Source organism: Microcebus murinus, chromosome X, assembly GCF_040939455.1.
Source record: "Microcebus murinus isolate Inina chromosome X, M.murinus_Inina_mat1.0, whole genome shotgun sequence".
Classification (NCBI taxonomy): Eukaryota; Metazoa; Chordata; class Mammalia; order Primates; family Cheirogaleidae; genus Microcebus; species Microcebus murinus.
Window position 1 is genome coordinate 8,862,559 of NC_134136.1, and position 21,407 is coordinate 8,883,965.

The following is a 21,407-nucleotide window of genomic DNA, read 5'->3' on the forward strand; positions in this document are numbered from 1 at the left end:
GAGTTAGACTAATGCCACAGCACTCTAGCCTGGGCAACAGAGAAAGACTCTGTCTCAAAAAAAAAAAAAGACTAAGGATGTACCTTCACAAAGGAAAAAAAAATAAAAAAGAATTGTCAAGGTGAAATATCAGAGATATCAACTGTCGAACTTAGTACTTTAGGAATTCGGACATTTCATACTTAATAACCTAATATTAATGCTTCTGTTACACAATATGCCCTTCATAGTACTATAATATTTTATATTATAAATATCAATAATTCCTACTAAGCCAGTGACTATCCAACTTAGTTACATGGCAGAATCACTGAGATGCTTTTAAATCACTTAGATACCTAAGTCCCACTACAACCAATTATGATATAATTAGCTTGGGATGGAGCCCAGTCACAGATATATTTTAAAACCTGCCAGTTGATTCACATGTGTAGCCAGGTTGAAAACCACTATACCAGATAATTATCACCTTACTCATGTTTGTATTCTCAATGCTTACCATGATGTTAGAAACATGAAAGCCCCCAATGCAAAAGGATTCATACTTTCAATGAAATGAATATTTAATCTGACTACATGTAAGTCAAGTCTTGCATATAAGCTTGCATAAAACTACCCAAATTAATTGTATCTGCTACCTTTCCATGGGAAAGCACTATGTATTCTTGCAGTTGCATGGAATCTTATATCTATATAATATTTATGTAGATATAATCTTATATCTACATAATCATATCTACATAATCTTTAAATATATTTTATTTATTAAATCAAATTTATTTCTCCTTATAATCTAAACGTGTGTGACAACTAAAGGTTAAAAATATTTTGGGGGTCAATTCAGTTTTCTGGGTTATCTTCCCATTCTAAATTTGTTTGTCTTGAGACAGAGTCTCACTCTGTCACCCAGGCTGGTACATGCAGTGGCATGATCATAGCTCACTATAACCTTGAATTTCTGGGACTCAGGGATCCTCCTGCCTCAGCCTCCTGAGTAACTAGGACTATAGGTACACACCACCATGCCCAGCTAATTTTTTTTTTTTTTTTTGCAGAGACAGGGTCTCACAATATTGCCCAGGCTGGTCTGGAACTCCTGGCCTCAAGTGATTCTCCCACCTCAGTCTCCCAAAATGCTGAGATTATAGGCATCAACCACCGTGCCTAGCCCACTCTAAATTCTTTATTTCACTCTCATGTAAGAGAATAGTTGCTGCCGGTACACTGATATTCAATTAATATAGATTGTCAACTGAACAGATATACTTACATTTTATTCCTATAATTAGTTTATAAAATCAATATGTTCCTTACATTCAGAATGAAAATGTCTTACCCTTCCTTCTATTTCTGCCCTTGGCTTCTTTATGCTCTTTAGACTTTGTCTTTTTTTCTTCTCCAGATTCTCCATCACTCACAGTCAGTTTGTGCCTCAAAAGCCTATGTCTGTATCTTGGCTTCTTAGATTCTTCAGAATCTGAATCTGATTCAGAATTGACTTGGATTTTTGCTTCTAAATAAAGAAAATAAATCAATAAAACCTTTTTCTTCAGTCTTTTTCCTTTAAAATGCTTTGTAAAATTATTTTTTCTATTTATAATTATCACAATTTATGGGAAAGATCAAAGTTGTTCATATACCTTGGTATCAATGGTGATGCCAGGTAATCTCACACACGAGACTGGATATATTACTATTATTAAATATTGACTAAATATCACCAATATACATTTATAGAATTTTTTGTAAGATATAAAATATTACACTTTAAAAATTATGTTTATTGGCAATAACTGACAAAATTAGAGTGAAAAAACTTCCACAATTATTGTAAGATACTCAAAAGGAGTCATGGTAATAAAGTTCTAAGCATTTTAGTAAACTCTAAATGCACATATTAAGAGATTTCTTGGCCAGATATTTCTTCAAAGACTGAATTGGTCAAGGAATCATATTATGACATCCTGTACTTCTCTTTGGGGAGCTCACCCTCATCTCCTGGGTTTTCTTCATTTTGTTTTCCAGTTCTTTTTTTCCCTTCTTCTGGTTCATCATCTGAAGATCCATCCTCATCAGAGGAAAGATTGGCTTTAATTTCTTCTAAAAGCATCTTCTTGGCAATTCTTGAGAGTAAAAACACAATTAAAAAAACCATATATTTGGGAGTGAAGTATACCAAATTAAAAACAAAAACAGAATCATCTGTATCAAAACAGAAATAAATGTGCCAATAGATTTTATATTGTAAGTAAAAGGCTAGCAAAACATTTTGACCTAAGGTATATATAAAAACTTCTGAAAATGTTCTTTGCATGGATTATTTGTCAATATTCGTAATTCTGTACGATTCCACAATATAATAAAAATTTGAAGGACATATTCTATTGACTATTTTGCCCAATTGCAATTTGATGCTGGATAACCTTCCAATACTATATTTGCTTTGCTGCCATCATCCAACAACTACAATGTCAGACAGGCCAACAACAGTAAATCAGCTTATTCAGACAAGTAGCATTCCAAGACAAACTCCACGAGAGGTTTTAGTCAACAGCAAAACATATTCTTGAAAAATCAGCATGTAATAAACCATTATATTATGAAACAGTGCCTCAAACTGAAGAATATTTTTGGATCTTAGTTTCAATTTACTTCATAAATTCTATTAACCAGATGAAAGCATATACCAAATATTAAGTCTTGAAGTAATCAGGAATCTCTAAAAATATTCAAGCTAGGGCAGAAAAGAGACGGGACATGAGTGCTACTAATTACACATGGAAAAAAATACAAATTACCATAAGTAAGTTTTCACTTTTAGAAAAATACACTACACAGTAGCCTCGCTCCCACCAAAATTTCTCAAAATGCTACTGAAAGACCAATTTCCTAGGAAATTTCCATGTTTGCACTCAAAAAAGATTTCTGAAAATGTAAGATAAAAGCAATTGTGCAGATTTTATGCAAGAAAGACAAGGTGTTTTTGTAAGTCTGGGTGTCCTTTTCATATAAATTCATAAATCGCAGTAACAAAGAAATACTTTATAGAAAGGTTCAAAAAGAAGATGGCATGATTCTGGCAGTTAGCCATAGGTTAACCATTATGGGGTAAACATTCTCTTGGTAATCAAGACTGACTCTCTAACTCAGTCAAAAACTTGTAGCTGGTATTATGGAACCTTTGTTATTTCTGGATCTGAAACTCCTTTTTACATTTCTTAGCATGTACACACATTTCAATGAAGAATTCAATGGTAGGAGATGTTAATGCATGGTGATTCTTCCTCAATTTTATTTGACAGGTAGATTGTTCATTACTGTTTATATTCAAATTACATAGCAAAGACACTTAAATAGACTAAAGCAAAATAGACAATCACTTCCATAAATATTTATGATATGCCTTTTGGTGCTTTCTCCCTCAAACAGATGAATCCAGAAATATCTAGACAACACAGAGAATCACCATTTGCTAAAGGAAGCCACAGACGGGTTTGCTTTTCTGATGTTTCCTGCCCTGATTTGTATTTCAATAAAGTGAAGATCACCCCAATTTAAATCTTTAACTACAGTTGAGCTAAAAAGCTTTGCTCTTATAATTTTAGATCAATCGTTTGCAAACAGAAAACTTTTTAAAAATGAGGACTAATACAAGATTGCCAACTTTTCATTTTGTCAAGAAAAAAAATTTAAACTCAAATACCATTTACTTTCATCATTTTATAAAATAAAGAATATTCATAACATACCCTCCCCAAATTAGGATTCAGTTTCAGAATAAAAGCAAGTCCTTTAAATTGAATAAAAGTATCTTTCTGGAAAAAACTCTCTAAAATAATCTTTGATTTCACGGATATTTATTGCAATGTTTATTATAACAGCAAAGAATAAGAAAAAAATCTAAACATTCAATATCAAAAAGGGATTAAAGAGAGTATTATCACATGACTGTAAGATGAAAAGGTAGACATTCTAAATAAATAATATTCTAAATAGGATTTATTGACACAGAAAATATTTAAGTGAAACAGCAATTTATAAACCAATAGGCACGATATAATTCTATTTTATAAAAAAAGTTTCTAAAATTTTTATGTCTATAAAAAAGACTACAAGACTCTCTAATAAAATGTTAGCAATTTTCTGTGTGGCATAGCATTACAGTTTTTTTCCTGCCAGTCTATATTAAAATCATCTTTAATAATACTATGTTGCCATTTCTCATGAATCATGAAAACCTTTCTCAAACTAATTTGCAAATAAATTTTGGAATGAATGTATATGTATAAAATATGTGACACATTGGATACTAAATTAGAAATGGAAAACATAGTTTACTTGCAGTTACAAGGAGATCGTATATCATCATTTGGGTGGGACAATATATCACCAACAAAAATGCAATTGCTAATGTAGTTACTATAAAGGTTAGTTCAACAATCTGACTTCAGTTTGTGTTCACAAGTTCAAAAGAAGACTTAAAATTCTATATTAGCTATAAAGATTTGGTTGTTAATTGTAAGAAACCACACAATTTTTCTTCTTTCAAATCCTAGACTCCTAAGAATATGTCTACTAAATGAGAGATCAAAATATGTGAGGCTACCTAATTCATTCTCAAGTTCTGGACTGTCATGAAACTAAGAAAATATGATGTACATGAGATAAGATACAAGTATATCTCAACTAACAAATAAATCTTAGGAAATTAAATCAGATCCAAAAACTGAAGAATTACAATTTATCAACAACTTTCAGTAACACCATATTATGTAGAACAACCAATAGTCACTTTAGAAGCACAAAAATTACAAACTTCAGACAATGGTCTCCAAATTACAAAATTACAAGTTACCTACAAAGATGGAGACTTCATCCTCTTTAGCTTTACCTGGCTAAGATGTTTTATCTTTGCCCTCTAACACTATTTGACCAAAGGAAATCCTAATCTATAGCTATGTAAATTAAGCCCTAAAAAGAATAAATTGAATCATTCTGCATAAATTATTACTGATGGATCAAGTCCAATATGTCAAACGCCCCTGTACCATAAACCTATCCTATAGCATAACCTACATTTCAAAATTAGAACTTAAGTTAAAGGACCTAAGGGCTGAGGCTGACCTTCAACCTGAGTAGTCAGCAAGCATGCTGAGTTGAGATGTGTCCCATCTACAAAGCCTGCTGTGAGATGCTTTAAAGGGAAACTCCACTACCTTAACTCTGGAGTCACGGGCCACAGAGACTTCAAGGACATCATCACTTGAGAACCAGCTGAGGCTGGCAAAGCATCATTTTGGAGGTCTCGGCTGGACCCATGCTGGTATGCATGTGATGGATGTATAGTCATGATCCCTAGTTGATTCTGTTTGCTCTGAAGTTTCCTTTCTTGAGGCTTTCCAGGACGTTTCTGGGAAAATCATCCAGGCAACAAGGTACTGTCCCTGGAATCTCAATGCTCAATATTACATCTTGGGGCAGGTGTAGCATCCAAAGCAGTCACGACTCTATCAGAAGCATTAGAGGCACAGGCTGTGCCACTCTTGTGGCAGAAAACCTGGGCAGAACCGGAAGTAATGGAGCCACTCCTCCATTTTCCTGAAAGGGAGGGAAGGGAGAGGGGGGAGAAAGCAAAACAATATGGGAGGGAGGGTAAAAACCTACAAACAAACAATGACCGGAACTGGTGCATGAGAGAATAAATAACAGGACCCCAAAACCCACACAAACTAAGTCTCCCAAATCACATAACGAACACTAAGATAACGCCTTATTACACTTTCGTCTACAGAAAGAAAGCACAAAAAATAGTAGTAAAGAAATGAGCCTAACAAAGCATGACAAACAAGCAATCAGGGGAAAAAAAGCAAAAGCCAACAAAGCCTTTAATTCTGATCCTATCTAGAAAGAAAATGAGTAATCTCTTATTTAAGCACTTAAACAGGAAAGTGAACCATTTCTTGCTGGTAAGTAAATCAATAATTCAAAATGTTGAGTTTCTTAAAAAGGAGCAATCAAAAGAAAGATCTCTTACACCAGGGAGCTTTAGAGAAACAGCCACAACAAAAGCAACACAAAATGTTAGAGCTAGAAGAAAGGACCTTAGAGTCTACCTCCTTTATTTTATAGATGAGGAAACAGGTTTAGAGAGGGGAAATGACTAGCCAAAGAAACAAAGCTAGTTAGTAAGTGGCAAAGCCAGGAGTAGAACCCAAAATCCTAAATCTCAATGTGTTATTAATTTTACTATTATTTTGCCAGTACTATACTCTCTACTCATTAACACTTCTGTGGTAATAAGGTCCTGGAAAAATACATTATACTTGCATTTAAAAAATAATATGTATTTCACTGATTTCAAATTTATGTATTTAGAAATAAAAGAATTCAAGCTTTGATTTTTAAAGATTACAAAAAGTTCTAAACATCTTGAGTCCAGCATGTTTCACCTCTAAAATGCACTAACATGCAATCTGAGATACATCCTACAGCTACTATTTTATCTTTTAATAGGTATAAAGAAAATTGCTTAAAAATATATATATATCTTTAGAAGGCCAAAATACTAGGCGTTCATACACAGGGTGAAAAATTTAGTTTAAAAATTGTTTCTTTGCATCTGAGTCACCGCACCAAAAAATTTAAAAATTGTTTCTATGTTTTGTGTATCACAAATAATTAACAAAATTCTAAATAAAATCACAAGTTTAAATGCATGCTCTTTAGAGATACAAAATAAATAAATATATGTAGTACAAACCATATAAAGGTTGATAATATATAACAATTCAAAGGAGAACAGCCAAAGAATGTTAAATATTTTCTGTGAGAATAGGATGATAAGCACATATCCTTCTAGGATATGAGGATGTGAGGCTTTGTTTTAATAAAAGTCATGTACTTAAGGGATAGAAATTTTTTAAAATGTGTAGAATTATTATGGAATTCTTCAAAATTTATATTAGTATATATTTTAATTCTTAGGTTCAAATTTAGTAACTTCAGTTTTCTATTCAAAAATATGACTAAGGCATAATAATCTATACCCCAAAATGATAGAATTCATGAGATAATAATGAAGTCACCATATAATAAAAAAGTTAAACAATGATTTGAAACATTTTTTAGTCACATGTCTGCAGTTAACAAAAAGTAGCTAATGAAAGTTTTCTGTTTGGTGAGGGAAAAATTAATATCAAATAACATTTTTTAAAATCCTAGAAGTAGAAAAATAAAAGATGTATAATATTAAGAGCCCACAAGTCATTAATACTTTATACATAGGCTCTGATGTTTGAATAGGCATTAATAAAATGTGTATTCCCTGATTTTATACAAAAATCTAAGCCAGGTTTAGAGGGAATTTAACAAGAAAACACATATTAACACTGATATAAATATAGGAAATTTGATCATATTAAAGAATAAGTATGAATATTTTCATACTTAAATGAAAACAGAATTTACTCAAGTCTCAATTTTATTTTGAAATTTCAAAATTAAAAACAAAGAATATTAAGTGAGAAAAATGAATCACTTTTGCTAATAACAGAAATCCAAAGTCTTTATTTCTTTCTTCTTTTTTTTTAGAAAGAACTATAGAAATTTTTCTGGAAGTCCCAATATCACCAAAGAACAGAGAACAAGAAAGAAAGGCTGAATATAATGTTTAAATCTTAAGCAGAGATGAAGAAAGGTCACCACTACTGCCTATATTTGTTTCCTTACCAGGTAATTCTAATATAAAAAATAGCCAATAGCAGCTACTGGGTACCTGAGTTATACACTTAAATGACTTACAATACTTACCTGTGCTATATACAAAGTAAATTGAAAAAAATTACCTTAAAATTGCCAGATATTTAAAACCCTTACTCAAAAAGAAAAACACTTAATTTACTGAAGGACTTAATTTAAAATGCCACCTTTGTTTTTCAAGTACGATAAAGAAAAATCAAAGCAATTCTGCTAACCAAACAGGGCCACGATAGGAAAAAAAGAAAATCACAGAAAAAAATTATTCCAGATTTACCAAATTTACATAGAGAACAGATAAAAACGTATGTAGGAGACAGACATTTAGGAAAGTGTTTAAAATGGAAGTCAATGAAAGTCAAATGATTAAGGGACTTATGATATACTCATGCCATTAATTTTGCTGAAATCAGGAAAACAATCAATCATTAAATATCTTCATTAGCATAAACAACATCCAGAAATCATTAGTCTCTTCCCAAAATATGCTGGATTAACAGTACGGAGCCTTCATCAACAGAATACCCACACCAAACTAGTAGGAAAAAAAATTGCATATTTTCTAGTTTCAAAGGCAAAAGTATTACCAAACGATATAATAATTGGAAATTTAAAAGGCTACGGTCTAGTCCCACTCTAATTAAGTAGAACTTCTATAAACAATGGACTACTTCTGTGAGCAACCTCCACATCAAATTTTGCTTCTATGAAAAAAAATTATTTAGCCCCACTCACAGAGAAATTATGAAAAAAATTATGGAGTATTACTAGACCCAATGAAGTATCTTTCAACAATAAAGTGTGTGTGTGTGTGTGTGTGTGTGTGTGTGTGTGTGTGTGTGTGTGTGTGTGTGTGTGTCTATTAGTGTGGCAGTGGAGGATATCCACATAAAAATCTCAGCTTTTAGTCAAAGTTGGGGTAAAAAAACAATGCTTATTTAGAAAAATCTAGCAATTTGGTTTTTTACTCTCAAAAGCTCAATATTAAATATTTTTCACATCCTGCAAAATATAAGAATAACTTTAATCCAAAAATTCTTTTTTGGGGGGCAATGGTCTCTTCAGTGATTATTTACTATGTAATCTCTAAAGACAAGCCTGGTTTAATGATCCTTAACACTAGTAATGTTAAATTTGAACACAGAACCATCTTATCACTGAGGCTGATTCACAGTGTAGATATTAAATTAAAATATATAATATTATTAGAAAGTGTGTCATCAAAATATCTTGAGTTACATTGAAAATATAAAGCAATTATGATGCATTTTCAATGCCAGCCTAATTACTGAATTGCAACCACAATAAAAAATTATTATATATAAACAGATGTCTTCAAAGAAAGACTCAATTTAAAACGTAACAGGTATTTGAAAAGCAAATGAAACATTACCCTAATGGCACATTCAAAACAGACTTGAAAATTATGTTTATAATTTTGAAAATCTGAGAAGCTATTTGATATTACTATTCTGCCTTTCAAAAAATACATCAAACCTAAGCTATAAAATTTCAAGTAAATTTTCAGTTATACAAAATTCTAAATATAAGGCTTAGTCTACTATTCATATTTTTCCCCTAAAAAAGCTCCCCTGAAAAATAATACAAAAGTGTTGGTCAAGCGAGGTGGCTTACGCCTGTAATCTCAGAACTCTGGGAAACCGAGGCAGGAGGATCACTTGAGGCCAGGAGATTGAACTCAGCCAGGGCAACATAGCGAGACCCTGTCTCTATAAAAAATAGAAAAATTAGCCAAGCATGGTAGTGTGCACCTGTGGTCCCAGCTACTGAGGAAGCTGAAGCATGAGGATCAACTTGAGCCCAGAAGCCTGACACTGCAATGAACTATGATAATGCCACTACACTGTAGCCTGGAAAACAGACTCTGTCTCAAAAAAATAAATAAATAAATAAACAAATCCGGCCATGGTAGCCCACGTCTGTTCAGCAGTCCTAGCTACTTGGGAGGCTGAGATAGGAAGATCACTCGAGCCCAGGAGTTTGAGGTTGCAGTGAGCTATGACTGCACTACTGCCCTCCAGCCCGGGTGACAGAGCAAGACCGTGTCTCAAAAAATAAAAAAGTGTTGATCAACTTATAATATGTTGTGTCCTTGTTCATTAAATAAATGTAATTAATTAGCAATTAATTTACAGGTTAGACTACTCTATCTCACAATAATATAACTGTATTTCAAAATGTGAATCTAAATGACCTCAAAAGCTTTAGTTTTAAAATAGAAAAAGTAAATAGTGAAATGTGTGATAAAACTTTCACACAAATTTATGTATTTGTTTATAGAATTAAAAATATTTACTTCCTCAATTTCAAAATTTCAAAACTTCTTTGGCTACAAACTAGCTTATATATCTTGATTCTAACAAATTATTTCAACTCACATGAAAAAATATATTATCATTAAAATTAAATGCTTGAACAAGAAAAATGTTTTACACAAATTTATTGCATCCAAATACTTAAGCATTTGCAATAATACACTATTTACCTCTTTATAAACACCAACACTGAAAATATGTTACAATACTACTAAAAGGCAAAGCATATGAAATTTATATACAATTTATACACAATTACACAATTGTGTACAAATTTAGACATATTTACAATATGCTGTCTAGCAAAATATTTCCTACTCAAAAAATGTGAAGTTGGAAAAATAATTGCAAGACTTAACCATGATCTCCAAACAAATTTTTAAAAGTTGCTTAGTGCATATTCAAATATGCTCAAATACATCATCTATACTAAAATAGTGCAAAAAAGTATTTGCAATGCCATTACGACTAGATAATCCATGGGTATTAGATACCTCTTTGGTATAGTAAATATTAAACAAATTATTAATTGTTTATTTTATAAAAGCACATTAAACTGAATATAAAGAAAGACATGCTCAAGATAAAATTCCATTCTTCTCAAAAGTACTCAGCAGGGTTGTATTTTTTAATCACAAATACAAGATAAAATTAAAGATACTTTCCAATAAAATATTTGCCAGTTACAGAGAGATATGATCACGTAACTTAAAAGTTGAAAATGGTGTTTATTTATATTTTCACAAACTCTAACACAAAATTATCATACCTTAACAAAGCTCTTATTTGATGGTTAAATATGAAATTAGGGTTCATCCCTCACAGTTAAACTAGGATATAGAATGTTCTAAACATTATTAGCCTTTTCATAACATTTGAGGACTCATGATCTTTAGGAAAACAAATAGTAGCATATATAAATGAAGAGGGATTAAAGCATTTTAAAAGAGAATGAAATTTTAAATGCTTTCATAATCTGGCTGCAATGATATACTATAAATTCCCTTATGAATAAAGAGGATATACCTTTATCATTCAATTCTGGACCCCAGCTCCATCCCATAAAATAGCTAGATATACATTTTTGAATTTTAAAAAATGTAGGTAAGCAGAATCTGAGTCTGTGACCACAATTAAGCTCTATTCAGAAATGTAAAATAAAATTGTTCATTCACCTTAATAAAAACATTTTCTTAATCAGCAGAATGCTGATCTTTAAAACAAAGAAACCTATCAGCATCAGCAAGGTATAAAACAGAACTATACTAACAGCTGACCCCAAAGCATTTATTTAGTTAATGTCTTACAAAATTTTGACACAAAAAATTGCATGTATATCTTCATGTTTTCTTAACATTAGAGTTTACTATTGGGAATAAATGAATGGTTAATATAGTACTCTTTAATGAAATCATCTCAAATCTATCATATTTTTGGTACTAGAACTAATCAGAAAAAATTTCATCTGATCTTTTGATTTTAAAGATAGAAAACTTTGGCAAAAAGTAGTTAACTTCACGTGCCTAAGAGCACACAGATAGTTGTTAGAAACATTAGAAGTCAGATATCCTTATCCATATTGTTCCAAAATTCCATTCACTATACCACACTATCATCTTGTTGAAAGATGAGTGTGGGATATACTGTAGTCCAGGAAGTGTTTAAAAGATAGGTAGAAACACCATGGTTATATCCTTTAATACCTTTGTTTCCTTATACCTTGCTGCTATAATAGTGTGGTTTTTTTCCTTCTCTTCTCCCAGCCATCCCTTAGTTAAGTAAACCTGTACAGGCTATACTGTTTACATTTAAACCTATTATTTGAGTCTTATTAAAGTTAATACTATCATACTGTTTCCATTCTAATTTGAAAAATTCTTAAAATCTTAATCAGTCTAGACACCTTGTAAATTGATACTTACTTTGAAAGCTATTTCTTAATCTTAAATATCTGAGTTGTCACTTTTATTATTCTCAACAGGTCTTAATAAATAGGATCACAATAGTCAAATATAAAGGAGAAAGATGTCTGTTCTCACCAACTTATTGAGATATGATTCGCTTTCATCAATAATCTGTCAAAATTAAAATATTCTCAAAAAATTATCACAGTTTACATGAAAATATAAAATTGACAGTTCTGGATTTATAACACACCCTATGCTAGGTGTGTTAATAGTGATATTTACTTTCTCTTAAGGTTTCTGAGCTTTAGCCCATTTTCTGGCCTTTCTTTCAAACTTGCAGGAAGACTGTGAACGAGTCTTTCTAAGGCAGGCACTCCTTGTTTTTACAACCTGCTTGCTGTTCCGTTGCTGCTGTTTGCGCCCACGCCTAGGGTGTGTTATAATCTTTTTAAAGTCCTTACAGATGGAATCATACCTATTCTCAGGATCATTGTCGTCGTCATCATCATCCACTGTGACAGGCACTGATTTAGATAAGGCTTCATCTCCTTAAGGGAAAAAAGTGTACTTAAAATTAGTTTTGAATAACCTATATAAGTAAAACCAAGTAAAATAAAACTGAAAGCCATATACTTTAAAGCAAATTAGTGGGTTCTAAACTCTACTCTGGAAGACAAAACATGAGCAAAAAGAATCTACGGAAAACATAATGGGGAATTTACTAAGTGCCAGCTGTAAGATGACAAATAGTTGGATCTTATATGTTTCAAAGTTCCTTCCCAGAGCACAAGGGTTTTAAAGCCCACCCTTCTCAATAACAATTCTATGTCATCACCATGACACTGGCATAAGATTCTTGCTAAAATAAATCATGTATTGTCCATTTTAAGTTGAAGTTAACAGGTGTCTAATTTATCCTGTATTGCTGAAGAATAGCAAAAATTGCTATTAGTATTTTGGTAGTACCAAGTAATTTAAAAACGTATTTGAATTTGTATGGTACTCATGACCTGAATTACTCAGAGATACATTCAACTATAATAAAACTTATTTTCTTATTAAAAACTACATTTCTATTCTCTGATTAAAAAGCTCAAGAAATTACTATTTGTGCATTTCATCATACATAAATTTCACCTCAAAAGAAAAACAAACTTGGCTGGGTACAGTGGCTCACACCTGTAATCCCAGCACTTTGGGTGGCCAAGGTGGGAAGATCAATTGAGGCTAAGAGTGCGAGACTAGCCTGGGCAACATAGCAATACCCCATCTCTACAAAAAGTTAAAAAATTCAGACAGGCATGGTGGCATACACTTGTAGTCCCAGCTACTTGGGAGGCTGAGGCAGGCAGGAGGATTGCTTGAGTTTGGGCTTGCAGTGAGCTATGATGACACCACTGCACTCTACCCAGGGCAACAGAGCGATACTCTATCTGGAAAAAAAAATGCATGCTGAAGTATTTAGGGAGAAGTATGCTTATGTTTACCATTTAATTTGAAACGCATCAAAGATTTCAGGGGCATTACACTGAGTGAAAAAAGCCAACCTCAAGGCCGGGCGCTGTGGCTCACGCCTGTAATCCTAGCACTCTGGGAGGCCGAGGCGGGTGGATTGCTCAAGGTCAGGAGTTCAAAACCAGCCTGAGCAAGAGCAAGACCCCGTCTCTACTACAAATAGAAAGAAATTAATTGGCCAACTGATATATATATATAAAAAATTAGCCGGGCATGGTGGCGCATGCCTGTAGTCCCAGCTACCCGGGAGGCTGAGGCAGAAGGATCACTCGAGCCCAGGAGTTTGAGGTTGCTGTGAGCTAGGCTGACGCCACGGCACTCACTCTAGCCTGGGCAACAAAGCGAGACTCTGTCTCAAAAAAAAAAAAGCCAACCTCAAAAGGTTATGTATTTCATAGTTTCATCTCAAAATAACAAAATTATAGAAATGAAGAACAGATTGCTAGCTGTTGGGGTTAGGGATGGAGGCAAAGAGAGGGGTGTCTATAAAGCATAAGGGAGCCTTGTGATGAAATGGAAAAGTCTGGTATCTTGGTTGTGGTGGTTATATAAAGCTACACATGTGGTACAACTGCACAGAGGTATACACACAGACACACAAACACAAGTGAGTGTGTGTGAAACTGGTGAAATCAAATAAATCTTCAGTTTCCTAGTTTTGACACTGTATTATAGTTATATAAGTTATTACCACTAAGGGAAACTGAGTGAAACATATGAGACCTTCTTGTAACTTCTTTTTTGCAAATTCCTATGGATTTATAATTATTTCAAAATAAAGTTAAAAAGGCAAAAAAGTTAAATACATTGATACATACATAAAAGGATAGATATATGATCATGCAAATATAGTATAATGGTAACGTTAGAAACTTTTGTGTATATTTAAATGTTTTTCATAATAAAATGTTGGAGGGAAATATTAGAGGAAGAAATCCATAAAGAACAAAGACCCCTATGGGTTCAGGATACAAATGTGCTAAATATAGAAAGGCAAAAATAAATCTCAAAATACCCCAGCAAACTCACAATAAATACCTCAAACAAGCCGGGCGCGGTGGCTCATGCCTGTAATCCTAGCACTCTGGGAGGCTGAGGTGGGCGGATTGCTCGAGGTCAGGAGTTCGAAACCAGCCTGAGCAAGAGCAAGACCCCGTCTCTACTACAAATAGAAAGAAATTAATTGGCCAACTGATATATATATAAAAAATTAGCCGGGCATGGTGGCGCATGCCTGTAGTCCCAGCTACCCGGGAGGCTGAGGCAGAAGGATCACTCAAGCCCAGGAGTTTGAGGTTGCTGTGAGCTAGGCTGACGCCACGGCACTCACTCTAGCCTGGGCAACAAAGCGAGACTCTGTCTCAAAAATAAATAAATAAATACCTCAAACAGAATGATCTTCAAATGAATTATCACTAGAAATACTACTGTCATTCTCTCTTTGCTACACCTTTCAAAATTTAACCTATCTTCAGAAGATTCAAATACTTTCTGTCCTTTTAAGTCTCCCCTCAAATATTTAAGTAGCTCACTTGCCATTTGTTCCATAGTCTCACTGTAGTTTTATCTTTCTTCTGGTACGTTTTTTAAAAAAATTATTGATCCATCACTTTTTTGCATTAGACTACAATCTCCTAGGACCACGTTCTTCATCTTGGTTGCCCATACCATTCCTAAACTTCAATTTCTAGAAAAAATATTGTACATATAACAAGATACCCAAATACTGCTGAATAAATTAGAATCCTCCCAGGGGTCCTCAAACTATGGCCCACGGGCCACATGCGGCCCGCTGAGGACATTCATCCAGCCCGCTGGGTGTTTTTGCCACCGCTGCCTGTCCTGCTTAGCAGCTGACTCATCCCAGGCCCACAGTGCGCATGTGTGGAATGTGCGCCCGCACTCTCCAATGGCCCTCCAACAGTCTGAGGGACAGTGAACTGGCCCCCTGTTTAAAAAGTTTGAGGACCTCTGCAAGTCTAAACTCATTGTAGAGGTTGGGAGAGGCTTTTTTAAAGCTCCTGAAATTGTCACCTAAAATTAAGTTAGTCATGTTAGAGGAATATATGAATTCAGCATGCTCATATAAACAGGCAAGTAAATTCTTAAGGAATATCACTTATCATTAGCTCACACCCAAATTTATCTTCAAAAACAGTACTTTTTTACAGGGTGCTTATTTTCAAGGCCCTTCATATTCTATTCTGCTTAACTGTTTCTACTGACAAAGCCCAATATTTGATGGGTTAAATTCCCTAGAAAATTTATCTTCTTTTTTTCATTCAAAGTAATCAGCTTAATTCCAAGAAATATGCAACCAAACAGTTGAAGGATTGACAACTGCCAAAGTGATGGATTCTCAAGGTTTCTCAAGATACATACCCAAGAAAAAGTTTACCTCCCAATCAGCCCACTGGGCCTTCTGATCAAGGTCAAGTTGAATAAATCAAAACCTAGACCAGTGCTGAGTAAGGAATTATCAGGAGGTGCATCCTTAAGAGTATTTGCCATATGTTACCATCTCTTCTTTAAGGTCTAATGAATGCATATTATTTATTACACTAGGTATTAATAATTCCAAACATGAGAGATATATAATAAAAACTTTCATATGTGTCAAATCAAATAAGCTTTTGGGAAATGAAAAGTAGTAAAATATTTGAAATTAAACATATTGATTTCACCAGGGAAGCTATTTAATCACAGAAACCAATTTTCCAAAATTTAAGATGAGTTTGATAGCCTATAATTTGCTAAAGGGGATACTCCACATAACAAATAACAATTTATTATTATTAAACTCTAATTCTTAATAAGGGTTTTTTCACCTAATCTGGTAACACATTGATTTGACATTAAAACAACTATTAGATTCTGTATATTTACTACAAGTCCACAATCCCTTATGTGTAATTCTGAAATCCAAAATTCTCTCAAAACTGAGTTTTACAAGGTGGTGTCAAAGATCATTTGGCAGCAAAATCTGGTCTGAACTGTTTATTACTCTAATTGTGAATGCTCAAATGTTTTACTGCAGAAATACTATGTATTTGATTATGTGGTACTGCATCAGATCCTACTGGGGCTTTTATAAAATACATGGTAACTGTTCTATATTATCTTTTTAAAAGCCAAAAAGTTGCAAATTCTGAAATACACTGGACTCCCAAGAATTTCAGGCAAGGGACTATGAACTGGTAATTTCAATAACCGTACAAACAGAAGCCCATCTAGGCATCTGATACAGCAGAGCATTAAACTGAAGCACACATCATGCATCTCGCACTTGGTTTTGAAATCAAGTCATTAGGTAAATGCTTCATAAAAGAAATTTTAAATAAAAACAAAGATTTATGTTAATTCCATTAAAATCCAATGCAGATAAGAGGAAAACTCTAACACAAGGAATGAAAGGAAAAATGTTTTAAATTCTACCCATGTTGGGAACACATTTTTCTGTGAAACTCACTTTATAATTTTTTTTTAATTCTAAGTGTCCCTAGTTAATTGACAGTTCTTACTGACTTAAAAAAAAAAGGCAAGTGCACAATACAAATGACCAGTGCACATTTATTTTAAAAGAAATTTTAAAAATGATTAAAAAATTTTAATTATTTTTCTTGGCATCATTCACCAGTGACCCAAACCCTAATGTTCCTAGTACTCTATCTCATTAGGTTGGGGTGATCCACCTATTTCTTGGATTTTCTTTTTTCCTTTATATTTTGATGGTCTTTTTAAAAGAGAAACATTTGTTCATGTCATTAGAAACTAGTTAATGAGCATCAGCAAAGGATTTCAATGAAGTAAATTTAAACTGCTTCAGGGGATTTCATGAGACACAAAGTTATCTGTTCTAATTTAAAAAGCCATATATGCATGACTAAGCAGTTAAAACTTTCACACACCATGCCATGCCATTACCAAGCACTCATTTCTATAACATGAAATAAATATATACTGAACTACCAGCACCAGTCTGATTTTCCTTCATAAACTATCGCTCATTAACTCCAGATAAAAGCATTAAACACTGATAAAGAAATTTTGTTATTTACCCAATACATTTGGGATCCCTGATACAGAATACTAGCAATGTTTGAATTAATGCCCAATGATGGCATAAAAATAAATGGAAGAAGGCTTTGTACTAAATTTTTAACTAATTTTTAAATGGTATTTTCCTAAGCAGTAGCCTTGAATTAGAATGGCTTTAGGAAAAATTAAACAATATAGTGATTCAAGAGGGGAGGAGTACAAATTATAAATTTTTAATTTATTTTTGCATACCTGAAGACTGGCAAAATCCAGTATGTGAAGATAGCACTAAATTTTCAGTCACAGGCTTAATTTTCTGTTCATCGCTGCTCCCCTCGCCTATAGAATTCTGATCATCATCTCCTATATCAGAAGAAGATGAGGAAGTAATGTCCGCTTGCTTCCTTTTAGTGCTTGTTCTTAGGGAGTTTCTCTTTTTCTCCTTGACATTGACTGACTTCTTTTTAGATGAAGTTCTTTGTTTCTTCTTTTTATTATTATCTTCAGAACTTTCCTCAGCATCAGAAGATGATGAGCCACTTTGTATTTCCTTGGTATTTCTCTTTGAATTTAAATTTCTTCTTTCCCTCAATTCTATTCTTTTCAGTCTCTTATCAGAAGAGTCACAGCCATCTTCTTTCATGGAGTATTTCTCAGTATCAGATGATGAACAATCTTGTCTCTTCCTGGAACTCTTTCCAGGCAAGTTGCATCTTTTCTTCTCTCTACCAGATGCTCCATTCTTACTCTTTTTATCTTCTGAAGACTCACAACTATCTCCTTTTCCTGGTAACTTCTCAGCATTATCAGATAAATCATCCTTCTTTTTAGGTGATTTATGTTTTATCTTTTTACTTTTCTTTTCCCCATCAGTTGTATCATTCTTATTTTGTTTTATGCACTTAGGAAAATGGCAAATGTCTTCTCCCTCAGGTGACTTCTCAGTGCCATCAGATGATGATTCATATTGTTGTTCCATCTTAATTACTTTTTTCTTCAAGCCTGGAGTTTTCTTTTCTTTTTCTTGAGTTCCCTTCTTACTCAGCTTTTTATCATCTTCAGAAGATTCATCACTCTGCTCTTTCTTTGAGAATTTCTCAGTAACATGAGATAAGCCACGCTGTACTTTTTTACACATTTTGGTTTTCAGATGCTTGTTCTTTTCTTTAGTCTCAGCAACCTTTTTGACTTCTGAAAAATTAAAACTCTCCTCTTTCCCAGAAGGTTTATCAGCACCATCAGAGGAAACACTTGGCTGCTGTTGCTTAGAGAGTGGATCTCTTAATTCCATCATAGTCTTGTCTTTATCAACTGTGCCTTCTGAAGAGAAATTCTCTCTCTCTTGTTTCCTTTCAGCATCATCAGATGATCCTTCTTGCGCAGGCTTCAAACTTTTCTGCCCTTGATTACCCACTGCTTTTTTGCTGTGTTTTTCATCTTCAGAAGAATCATAGTCTTTCTTATTTGGAACTCTTTTTTTGGATGCTCTGGCAGCCCCAATTTTACTCATGCTCTTTATCTCCTTTTCTAATTCTGAGTCGTAATTAGAAGATTCAGACAGGTTTTGTCGTTTCTTTTTGGAAATTATAGAGCTTTTAGCTGATTTGCCTTTTTTAATATCGAAATCTGAGCCAGAAGTAGAACTTTTTCGTTTCCTTTTTCCTTTATCATCTTTCCCTGTTTGAGTCTTTAAATCATACAAAGTCTTATGATTTGTATGAATTTCATTAATATCAGTATCTGAAGAAGAACTATGATTTATCCTGCTTACCTCTTTAAGGATTGCTAACATTTCATCAGAATCTGAATTTTGATCTACAATCTCTGACTGCTTAGATTTAGGGAATTTATTAGGCTTAGGATTATCTATAGCACTGTCAGAAGAATTCCGCTTATCCTTTTTTCTCATTGGAACTGATAGTTTTTGTTTCTCCTTAACTGTTTCATTACTCTCTTCATCTGAATTAGATGTTGTAGGGTTGGTTTCTGTTTGTCGCCTCAAGGGTGTAGTTTTTACACGTGGGGATCTTCGAAGATCAGATTCTTCTAAAACTAATGGAACTTCAGTTTCAACCAAATGTTCATTATCACTGTTTTCCTGTCCAGATCCACATTTCTCTGACTTGGAGTTTAGACCAGAACTTTTATAACCATCTTTATCTTGTAGAACGTCCTGACAATCAGCACCTTTCATTGGGGAATTAGAAAGGGAAACAGGGGTGAGTTTAACATATAATTCTTTTGTTACTTTAGCTGCAGTTTTTGATTTAATACCTCCTCTGTTGTCTTTTGAAGGAGTATTTAATTTTGCAGATGAACTTTCTAGTTCTTGCTCAGTTCCACTGTTGCCATCTCCCTGATAATCAGCTGAACTCTGAACTTCCATAGCAGTCTCAAGATTCTCAAAAATGTCTTCTGGAACTGAGGAAGGAACAGACACAATATCCATGTCTAAGTCTTCCGAAGTGTTAGCAGGTTCATACTGAGGTTCTTCCTTTCTATCAGATCTCTTATGTTCACCACTGGTACTTTTATTTGCTCTTTGTTCCTCTGTTGAAACATTCTGATCTGTGTGCTCACTATCTACCTGTTTTCTTGACAGTTTAGCTTCTGACTTTGAAATATCCTTCCTTTCCAAAGCACAGGGTTTTTCTCCTTTTCGTACTTTTGTTTCAGACTTAGCATCTACGACTTTATGCTCTTTGGTATTTTTCTCTTTGTTTATAGCATCCAAAGCTCGAATCTCTAAATTCAAATCTTCTTCTAATGCAAGATGAGCCTTCTTGATATCAGCCAACACGGATTTAAAAGCCTTAAGCTGACGCAACTTTGTAGCAGGATTGATTTCTGAATTATCTGTTGTCTGCTTTAAAAATTTAACATAACTAGAGTTCATGTTGGCTGTGGTCTCAATCAGTTTTTTTGCCTTCTTAATCATCTCTTTGGGCACAATTAGTGCTGAATAAGAGTAGGTTACAGAACCAGAACATGAATCATCTAATTTCTTTTCTTCTCCATTACAATTTGAACTATTCTTCTTTGGAAAAAATCTGGGTGTATGGTCATATACTTTATTACTCTTTTCATTGTCAACTTTTATCTTCTTCTTATTTTGTTGCAATAACTGTTCTAAATTCTCAAATACACTGTTACATGCAGTGACCAAGTCCAACAAAGGCTCCGGGTGACAAATGTAGCAATACCATTGGTTGTTTTCATCCATTATTGTAGACAGCTCCTTTCGACCAAGGTTGCGTAGAATGCATTTCTTGCAGAAAGCATTATGGCAAAAGTCACAACAAATCAAGTTTCCACCTTCTGCACACCATCTGAAATGTTTTAAAGGTTAAAATATTATTCCTTTTCAGTAAAAGACCAAATTAAAAAATATTATTCCCAATAAAACTTATTTTAATTTCTTCATTACTAAAGTAATTTCCATTTTCCTGGCCAGGCGCAGTGGCTCTTGCCTGTAATCCTAGCGCTCTGGGAGGCCCAAGCAGGAGTACTGCTTGAGGTCAGGCGTTCAAGACCAGCCTGATCAAGAGTGAGATCTCGTCTCTACTAAAAATAGAAAAACTTAGCCAGGCATGGTGGTTAGCACCTGTAGTCCCAGCTACTCGGGAGGCTGATGCAGGAGGATCGCCTGAGCCCAGGAGTTTGAGGTTGCTGTGAGCTAGGCTGATGCCATACCACTCTAGCCTGGGCAACAGAGTAAGACTCTGTCTCCAAAAAAAAAAAATTCCTGCCAGCAATTTTAGTAGTAATTTAGGTCACCTGGCTATTCTTTATCAGAAATTTAAACTAGGCATAAACCCTAAAGCTTTGTGGAAAAGAACAACTTTCCGTTAAAGAC

General features: G+C 33.7%; 1 protein-coding gene across 10 annotated transcripts in view; it reads right to left on the minus strand.

Annotated features, from left to right (window-relative positions):
• Positions 1 to 21,407, minus strand: part of ATRX (ATRX chromatin remodeler) — a 209,824-nt gene that overhangs the window by 119,718 nt on the left and 68,699 nt on the right. For all 10 annotated transcript variants that reach the window (XM_020285095.2, XM_012755339.3, XM_012755333.3 and 7 more), the window contains 4 exons: positions 17,804 to 20,880; positions 12,474 to 12,546; positions 1,990 to 2,123; positions 1,337 to 1,513 (listed from right to left, as the gene is read on the minus strand). In XM_020285095.2, the coding sequence (XP_020140684.2) occupies positions 1,337 to 1,513; positions 1,990 to 2,123; positions 12,474 to 12,546; positions 17,804 to 20,880 (3,461 nt within the window). The remainder of the gene's footprint in view (positions 1 to 1,336; positions 1,514 to 1,989; positions 2,124 to 12,473; positions 12,547 to 17,803; positions 20,881 to 21,407) is intronic.